The sequence below is a fragment of the Eurytemora carolleeae genome, unplaced genomic scaffold (genome assembly GCF_000591075.1).
Source record: "Eurytemora carolleeae unplaced genomic scaffold, Eaff_2.0 scaffold484, whole genome shotgun sequence".
Taxonomy (NCBI): Eukaryota; Metazoa; Arthropoda; class Copepoda; order Calanoida; family Temoridae; genus Eurytemora; species Eurytemora carolleeae.
The window spans coordinates 173,962-184,243 of NW_019396528.1; the positions used below are offsets into that span (position 1 = coordinate 173,962).

A 10,282-nucleotide genomic window follows, 5' to 3' on the forward strand; every position below is an offset into this window, starting at 1 on the left:
TTTTTTATTTTGAGTTTTTGTAGCAACATTTTTTCTGTATTTTGAATTAATTTTTTAGTGTTTTTTCCTTACAGAAGCATGGTAACCAATGCTAATGACAAAACAAAAACAAAACTTTTTTCTCATCTAAAAGTTTAATTGTTTTAATTGAGGCACAAAATAATTTCTTTTAAAAAAACTTTTTTTTCTAGATATGTAACAGTTGATAGAATACGAGCAACCAGTCCACGGTCTGATGAAACAGATCTAGGAGAACTAAACTTGGACCCCGAGCAGGGTCTAGATGAAGAGAACCAGGTTGGTCAGCATGCTCTAGACGATCTAGATAATCTAGATCTTCACATTCATAAACTAAGAAGATTTTCTCGTTTGAAAAGAGATCTTAATATTATTTATCCAAGTAATTCCCCCTCATTCTTCTCATCCCAATCCTCCCCCTCCTCCTCCTCCTCCTCCTCATCTTCATTCTCTTCTCCCTACTCATCCTATTCTCCTTCTTCTCCATATTCGCAATCTACTCCATTCCTTTCCTCTCCCACTCCTATCCCTGAACTATCTAATCCTGAACTCCTGAATGAAATATCCTATGTGTATCCTGAATCCTATTCTGTCCAAGATAATCCAATCCAACGCCTCTCCTCTACAGCCCTTCAAACTATTCCTACGTTCTCTGAAGAATCCGTCAGCTCTGATCCTACTCCTGAAACCTTGAATCCTGTAGATCCTTCCCTAGAACCAGTAGATCCTACACTGCATCCTGTAGACATTACACTAGATACTATAGATCCCATAGACAATAGTAATCCTTTCGATCCTACTCTTGATCCAGTATTTTCCTCCCAACCTGATGAAATACAAGAAATATTTGCTCGTTCATCAAATGTTCCTGAATCTACAAGTACACCTGAAACTGCCAACACAGAGGCGGATGAGTATGATTATGAGAATTGGTCTGTAGTTGTCAATGTTATCAAATCCGTCTCTGACTCTGCCACTAGTGTGACCCTCAGCTCCGACTCTATTGAGTACAAAACTCTAAGCTCTGATCCTACTGATGAAAGTACCTGGAGTAAGTTTGATAATGACACAGCTGCTACTCTTGTAACTGAAGTATATTCTCCGGCAACAGAATCATCTTCAGAAACTGCAACAATACCCTTCATTGCTCCACAGGAAGAAGAAACAACCCAGCAAGTTGATGAGAAGGAAGAAACTGTTTCTGAAATCAACCTGTTCCCGGCTAGAACTAGGTTTGGTGAGAAGCGTCCAGGATTTTTTAATCTTCAGCATCATGCCGAGTCTCCTGAAATCAAGAACAAAACTTTATCCAAACCTATTCATCCATTTTTTAACCAAATACGGAGCTCCAGCCATAATCCAAGAAATATATCCAAATTCTTTAATTCAACAACAATCTCTCCTTTTACTCTTGGATCTTCTTCAACATCAACATCCTTAGCTCCATCAACAGCAACATCAAGAGCTTCTCTGTTTGGACGGCTCAGCAGAAACAGATTTAATCCCTTTTCCACCAGCGGGGAAAACAGTTCTCCAGTAACTGAAGAAAGCACTGAGTTGATTGAAGCAAGTGAAGAAACTGAACCTGACAATTTAATCGAACCATCAACTGAATCTCCTGCTCCTAATACAACACCAGCAACTACTGATAGAGAGGAAACCAAATCTAAACTTTTGAAAAATCTTAAATCAAGGCTTAGCAACTTAAAGCGCCCCAGACCTTTCAGTAGAAACAGCATAACTCAAACAAAAGAGAAAGAAGAAGAAGGTGAAAAGGAGAATTCTGAAGATATAACAGAAAAGGAAAATGATATAACTGAAGAGGTGGATGAAGAGGAAGATAGTGCAGATTTAAATACTATTGAAGATTTAGTTGATAAACCTAAACCTAGTTCTGTTACAAGCCTACTCCGGAGACCGAGCTTTATCCGTCCCACTCTGAATTCCCTGACCCCACAAGAGTTTAAAGTTCCTGTTTCCTCTCCTGTTGAAAAGCCTAGACCAAAGCGGCTTCCTGCCCCATTTTCAGGGTCACGCAGTTCTTTATTTAGCAACAGATTCAAGAGTCGTCCAGAGATTACATCAGAACCTGTGAGAGCTGAACCTATTATTACTGAACTTACCCAAGATGACACCAATGATCGAAATTTAGATAAACAATCGGTCGGAGACTTGATTGCACAGTTAAACCAAGATGAGAATATTGATGAATCTTCAGCTACTCTCAGACCCAGAGCGTTTAAACCTAAATCTGGTGTGAGTAACAAGATTAGAGAAAAGCTTCAGGCTGAACTATCCAAGGATGAAGATGATGAAAACCTAAACGAAGAAGATATGGAAGAAGAAGATAAGGAAATATTGACAGTTCAATCATCCACAGAAGCTGAAACATCAGGAAGAGTTCTACATGCAAGACGGAGAGTTTTCTCTAGATTAGAGAGTTCTTCTACATCTCCTCCGCCAGTGTTCAACTCTGCAATTTCAAGATTTAGAACTCGGCAAAGATTACAATCTTCGAAGTTGTCCCCTTCCTCCTCCTCATCCTCTTCCTCTCCAGCTCCAGTAGTTAGTTCTCAGACTAGTATTACTGACACTACTGAGGAGATTTTATATTCTACAGATATTCTTGATATATTTGACCAGACCATAGACACTACTGAGGTTCAGGAGACTACTGTAGATACAATGCATGTTGGGGATATTGATTCTCTTATTACAACCATAACTTCCTTTCAGGTTTCAGATTCTCAGGACTCAGTGATGGAGCTGAGCACTGATCCTTCTCCAACTTTATCTCAGGTTCTGGTTCTAGTCACTCAATCTACTCTCACCACAGATGAAGATGCAACTACTGCTCCAGGTGTTGAGTCTACTCCTGATACAATGGAACCCATTCCATTCACAGCACCAGCATTTCTTCCTACTGTAGATCAAACAGTGTTTCTACCTACCCTGAGTAGAGATTCAGAACCTAGTTCTTCAGTTTCTAGTTCAATTACTACATCTGAGACGATATCAACTTCAACCCAACCTTCAAGGTCAAGGTCCAGGGCTCAGGTTCGTGGAAATCTTCGTACAGTTCAAGCAAACAATATTCAGACTGGTGATCAACCTAGACAGGATGAAGCATCTGAAATTCGTACTCCTGTGAGGTTTAGAGCAAGGGTAAGAACACAGCCTATCTCAGGGTCCACAGAGAACACTGAAAACACAGAACTGTCTGAAGTTCCCAGATCATCTGGAACTTCTTCTCATTCACCAAGAAGATTCATTTCCCGGACTAATAGTTTTGATTCTACTCCTGAATTCAAATCTGGGAGGAAACGGCTGAACCAGAACCTGAAAGTGAGAGGAAGAGGGAGATCAACAGCAGCTCCGGAGCTTCTTGAAACTACCCCTCCTGAAGTTGAACCTGAGCTTAAGAATATTGAAGAACCTGTTGTAAAGCCTGCCGGAGGTAAAGGTAAGGTTGGAAAGGATGTAGTTAGTACTGCTGTGGAAAATATATATACAGGGGAACTGCAAGTAGATAGTCCTGTAACAGTAGTTAGTACAGATCAGGAATTGGATTCAGATGTATCAACTTCTGGAACAAGAGGGTTTACACCTAAATTCGGAGATGCGACTAGAAATAAACTGAGAGAAAAACTTCTCCAGGAGCTCAACAAAACAAGGGAGTTCGGAGCTAAAGAGGGGTCAACAGAGATGCCTCTAAACAAAGCGGAGGAGGACGAATACAGGTTTATAGATGAGGTAAATGATCAGCCTAGAGAAGAACGAAAAGGAGGTTTCCGCCCCACTCCTCATTCTATACTTAGACCTAGAGCTCACAAGAGACCTGACCTAGATTTCTCCAGATCTGAAGACTACCAGGATCCAAGATTAAAGCGTCAAAACGATGATCTTTTTGTGACGGAAGCAAGTTTTTCTTCTCTAAGACGAGCCGGACGCAGCACCCTGGGGAGTCAGGGGTTTACAGAGAATCCTTTGAAACTTCAGGATCTAGAGGAATCATCGATTACTTCTCTCATTCAAGATAAGGACTATAATCCAACTGGAATTAAACCTTTCCTATTGAGAGGAGGGAAGGGAGAACGAAACCTCTTTCCTTCAAGATATTCAGAGGAAACTGAACACATAGAAAAATCGTCGAAACCTGATATTTATCTAAAATTCAACTCCGTCCCACAAAAAGAGTCTTTATTAAAAACCAAACCGTTCAAGAAGTTTAATCCCAAACTTGAGTTTGGAAGTAAAATGTTGAAACAATTGGTTGAGTCCGGATCAGGTCAAGTTCTACCAGGAGACAAGGTAGAAAACCTTCATCAGACTCTGCTTAGTGCTTAAACCCTATAGCTCTGCTTAACCCAGAATCCAAATCCTAAACCTTCCTAAATCCTTCTCCTCAACCTATCCTAACATCTAAATAGAAAAGCCGAGGTTTCCTAACCTATCTAAACCCTATCCTAACAATATAATTAGATCAGTTATTAAGTATCTCCGGATACAAAATTAAATGGTTAAAAAATATTTTTAAATTATGGATCATGTTCACACTTCTAGTTTTATAAATTATCTAGCCTAGTCATGCATAGATAATGCCTATACACCGAGTAATGCATGTTTTTTACATTACACAGTAGTAACCAAGAGAACTTTGTAATAATTGTCGTCTTTCTTATTTTTTTCATTCAGAATAATCGCGAAGAATTTGTAAAAAAAATTAATTTTATATTTATTGAATATTTCAAAAAGTTCAGAGCTGGGAACTTCTGTGTGGGGTATCGTTAAGCTTAAACGTTTGATCTCGATATCTATTGTGGGTAATTTAGAGATAAATTCTTTACATTATTCTGTAGGTCGACATATTTTGTAAAAACAATGCATGATTCAAAAGTTCGACTTCAGAGCACATTTAGGAAATAAATAAATTTAAATTTAAATCCTATAAGCGAGATTTAGTTACTTAAAAAGAAAAGAAAAATACTTTCATAATTCCTCAGTTTTCTTGTTACCACTCTACCTGTTTTAAAGATATTAAGAACATGAACATGAATATAGATATGAAATGCACTGCATGCCTACTTACATATATGTGAACAAGATCTTATGTTAAATAGCGTGTGTTATTACATATTAGATGTATTTAGTAAATTTTGTACGCCAAATCTAAATATTCAAATACTTACACGCAAAGATAAATTCGAAACAATTTGTATTCATAAATATTAAAACTGAGAAGCTGCTCTGATTATTGCTTTATAGTTAGATACATAGATAGATAGATAAATAGATATATTAATATATAGATACATAAAACTATCTTTATTTATGCATGTATAGATTTATAGATAGTTAGAAAGGAAATAAGATATAGTTTACAAAGTTTTGGTTTTATAAAATAGAAAATATGTCCTAGAAAAATGGTAAAGGTTGTCCTAGGACAAGTGTAGTGTAAATATAACCTCCGGTGTTCTGAAAATATTGGTCTATACAGTATACATAGTTTAGTTGTAGGATAACATACTGACGTATACAGTATACATAGTTTAGTTGTAGGATAACAAACTCACGTATACAGTATACATAGCTTAGTTGTAGGATAACAGACTCACGTATACAGTATACATAGTTTAGTTGTAGGATAACACACTGACGTATACAGTATACATAGCTTAGTTGTAGGATAACATACTCACGTATACAGTATACATAGTTTAGTTGTAGGATAACATACTCACGTATAATATTGGTCTATACAGTATACATAGTTTAGTTGTAGGATAACATACTCACGTATACAGTATACATAGCTTAGTTGTAGGATAACATACTCACGTATACAGTATGCATAGTTTAGTTGTAGGATAACATACTCACGTATACAGTATACATAGTTTAGTTGTAGGATAATATACTGACGTATAATATTGGTCTATACAGTATACATAGTTTAGTTGTAGGATAACATACTGACGTATAATATTGGTCTATACAGTATACATAGTTTAGTTGTAGGATAACATACTGACGTATAATATTGGTCTATACAGTATACATAGTTTAGTTGTAGGATAACACACTCACGTATAATTCTTAATCAACATGCTCAAAAATTTAATGCGTTCCATATGTTTAATGCTAATAGATTCTAATGTAGAAAACGTATCATTGTAGAAAAATGAAAATTACGGATAATCCTGCTCAAATATACTTTTTTCAAAGTATGCATTTAAAATTCTAACTTTGTTTTCCGTAAAGAATTACATCACGAATCACGATATATATATATGTATACAAGTTGCATGCTAAAAATGCAAATCAAATATAAAAGGCATTACACGCATGTTGGTAATTTTAGGTCATAATTCAGAGCTACATTTATCACTATGTTTAAGGAGGCATAATTTTGATGTTTCATCATTACAAAGAAATAAAGAGTTGTTACAATATTTACCACCCTAAATTAAGCTTTCGGTGTGTACTGCAGTGATTTGCAGTACACTGACTGAAGATATATATGTAGAGCTTAGTGGAGAGTGTTATGCATGTGCACAATATAAATCTGAGCAGCATGTTTTAGATCAAATAAATATTTCAAGGGAGTGTTCATCTATCTCAAGCAAACTTAAAGGATGTGTTGTGTTTCGAAGTTCGAACTGTTTAGTTGAATAGAATTAAGTTTTTAGTACAAACTCAAATTTTATTTTTCCTTAATCTTTGCAACATGATGATGTAAACCTTTGAAATTTTAAACTTAGATTGTTAAATTTCAAAGGATTTATAGTTTAAGGTCTACAACATTGGGTTGTAAAGATATGGAGATTTGAAAATCAGAGTTTGTGGCAAAAATTCAACTCCTTTATTTTTTAAAAAGAAACCAAGATTGAAATTAGTTGTAACAGATAAGCTTTATTTTCCACTTTTCCCCCCTTTTCAACAAATGAAAACTGCTTTAAAAAAGAACCCCTGGAATATTTATTGAATAATAGAATTATAATTAGTGAAGTGAACCTTTCATAAACTTGAATAATTTAAGGTTCAGCAACAAAGAATAAAAACTTTTTAAAAAATTCAAATTGTTGCTGGACTTTCTTTTGATAACAAGATTACAATGATTATTAATATAAAACCTGTTCAGTTATCAGACGAAGAAGAAGAAAACGTGTCAGGGTTCCTTCCAACCCTACCCAGTAATACAGTGAGTATTGTTATTATTATTATTGTTATTATAATTATTATTATTATATTTATTATTATTACTGTTATAAACTATTAATTTTCAGGAAAACAGAGATATTTCGACATCACAGCCCAACATACAGACACCAGATGAAACAGACATACAAACAACTACGAGCAGAGATATCCAAACAACAACATTTAAAGACCTAGAGACAACATTACCAACTGAGAATAGTATAGAGTATGAAGATAATGATGATGTCGATGTTGATAATAATGATGAGAATACTCCAGACTCTGTAGTTATCTCGACTACAGTATCTGCCCCTGTATCTCGAGGTCCCCAGTCCCCCCAGCTTCCAACTAGATCTAGAGATAGATCATTCTTCTCTAGGAACCAGGCCAGGAGAAGACCAGACTCCAGGGTTGAAACCTCTACTCAGGAAACTAGACAAGCGGAGCCTAGAAGAGAGGAACCTAGGAGACTGGAAGGGTTTCAGATAATTCCAACGAACGGGTTGGACGAGGTTAGGTTGGGTCAACAAGAGAAGGAGGAGGAGCTTACCCCAGAGCAAGTCTTGTTCAGGGTGGTTCAGGAGAACTTGAGAAACCCTGAACCTGCTCTGGAGATACCTAGTGGAAGAAGTAGGAGTCGAGCTGAGACGTCTACTCGGATACCAGTTCTTAATATCGCTGAACCTCGTCCTTCTCTAGATACATTCCCAGTACAGGAGACAGCCTTTGCTCCGGTAGCACCCAACACAAGATCCAAACCAAGGTTGAGAGGATCAACTAGGGGTGAGTTCGGAGATGTAGAACGTGTAGTTCCTACTCCAGGTGGTACAGGAGAGTCTGAGTATGAGTACTACTACGACTATATAGATGATGGAGAAGAGTCTGGCCATAATACTGATTATGATCTGGTTCCTTTATCTAACAAGGTAGAATAGAGTTCGGGTCAGGAGGCATAGGGTTGCAGTTTAATATTATAGGCTTTCAGGGCGCCTCGCGTTAATCTTTTTATTTCAATTGAAACATTTTCTTTTTGTATACATTTTAAAACAAAAACAAAGAAAGTTCGCAGATTTTACAAAAGAAATTTCGTGAATTTTCAAAATTTATTTAAAATATAATTTTGTTGGAGGCTAATTTTTGAAAGTTTGATCATCCATAAACCTTCCCTGGTACCATGTGAGGTCCCACACAAAATTTGGGCCTGACAGAAAAGTAAAGTATATAAAAAATAGGTGCATTATATTTTAAAAATTCCCATTGAAACATAGACAAAATGTCCTAATTAAAACTCTGAGAACTGCAGTCTAAAATAATTATAATTTTATAAAACTGAAGTAAATTTTATATATATCCTTGATGTTTATATTTAGGTTCGATTACTAGATGATGGATTAATCCATGTTTATATTTAGGTTCGAATACTAGATGATGGATTAATCCATGTTTATATTTAGGTTCGAATACTAGATGATGAATTAATCCATGTTTATATTTAGGTTCGAATACTAGATGACGGATCTCCACATTGTCTTGATGTTGGAGTTTTCCCTCATCCTTTCTCCTGTAAACAGTTTATTAATTGCTTCAGGGATATACTATTACTAAACAAATTCAGTTTCAATACCCCCCCCCCCCTCAAATAAATGAAAAATCAACCCTTAAAATTATTTTATTATTTTGTATTTACCCCTGAAACAGGAGTTCCAATATTGCCAATTGGAAAAAGAAATAAAAAATTGAAAGCACTAAAAAGACAGACCAAATTTTGAAAACGCTAGCAATAGAAGTACTTTGTAATTACAAATTCGAGAATTTTGCTTCTAAAATTATGTTGACGAATGAATGCCGCAAATTATTACAAAGATCGTTGAAATTCAAGTCGTCTCTATACTGTCATGTTTTGTGGAACACCCTGTATCTCTATATTTCATAACATTATTATGAGTTTGGTGTGAACTTTATGTACAAGTATATCTATGTACAGAAACCCTGGTACAGGAATAGTAGGTTCCGTGTACAAGTGTCCAAGTTATCTAGCTTTTGATCCAGTTGGAGGAAGATGTAACTGGGTTTCAGAGATAGTCTGCTCATCAAAATCTGGTTAAACGAATGTGCAAAAACATGTATGTACAATTCTGCTGCGTTGTACACTGTTCGTTGGGACAGTGCACAGTGCATAGCGTAGAGTGTACACTGTCCACTGGTACAGTCTACCCTGCATAGTACATGTCTGCTACAATTTTCTTCAAGACAAAGACACGACTAAACGTGAAGTTTAGATTTTTCTTAAAAACTAACAATCTTATAAATTGAATCAAATAGTAATTAATTTTGCCTAAAATCATACCTTATAATTTGACCAAGTACCCCCCCCCTCTCTTTATAAATTAGTGCCATGTTTGGTTAATTTTAACCCCAACTGCACTGGTCTTTATTATGTACAAAAGTATAATTACCTTAATTTTGTAACAGAGGGAACAAAAAAAAAACTCATCAAAATTGTTAATTTTAATCATTGGACAGGGTGAATGAAAACTTTTCATATTAAAAGTAAATTTCCATATTGTGTTATTATATTGTTTATAAAGCTCCTTATTGTTTATGTACTGCATGTGCTGTACAACTGTATTATTGTACTTTTAAAAATCTTTAAAATACAAAACCTTTTCAACGATGTAAATAAAAAATCGGGTTTACAAATTGTTTAAAATTCGGGTTTGTTAAGAAAATTTTGTCATAAAATTTCAAAAAAAGGTTTTGACCAATCATCAATCAATACTCTCTTAATTTTTCGGTAACATGTATGTTCTATATTATACCGGATTTATTTACATCCTTGGCATATATTTTTAAACCTAATCTGTATCAAATTTCCTCTATGTATTGTTGTGATGTCTGAAATATCTCTCATTATTAAACAGAATTATTTTAAAAATAAATCTAGTCAATGTTTATTTTCATTACTTTCATAAATATTAGTAATCCAAGTTAAAAAATATATCTTAATAAAGGTATTAGTGCACTTTTATCTGACCCTTGAATCTCAGTTTAACTTTCTTTCTGA

The 10,282-nt window shown here is 35.3% G+C and overlaps 1 protein-coding gene across 1 annotated transcript in view; it reads left to right on the plus strand.

Annotated features, from left to right (window-relative positions):
* The window catches only part of LOC111704902 (serine-rich adhesin for platelets-like), a 55,048-nt gene extending 44,878 nt beyond the window's left edge, over positions 1 to 10,170 (plus strand). Inside the window, 5 exon segments of the mRNA XM_023477290.1 lie at positions 192 to 4,329; positions 7,160 to 7,219; positions 7,305 to 8,144; positions 8,715 to 8,806; positions 9,203 to 10,170. Of these exon segments, the coding sequence (XP_023333058.1) occupies positions 192 to 4,329; positions 7,160 to 7,219; positions 7,305 to 8,144; positions 8,715 to 8,806; positions 9,203 to 9,323 (5,251 nt within the window). The 3' untranslated portion in view covers positions 9,324 to 10,170.
* The last annotated feature ends 112 nt before the right edge of the window (positions 10,171 to 10,282 follow it).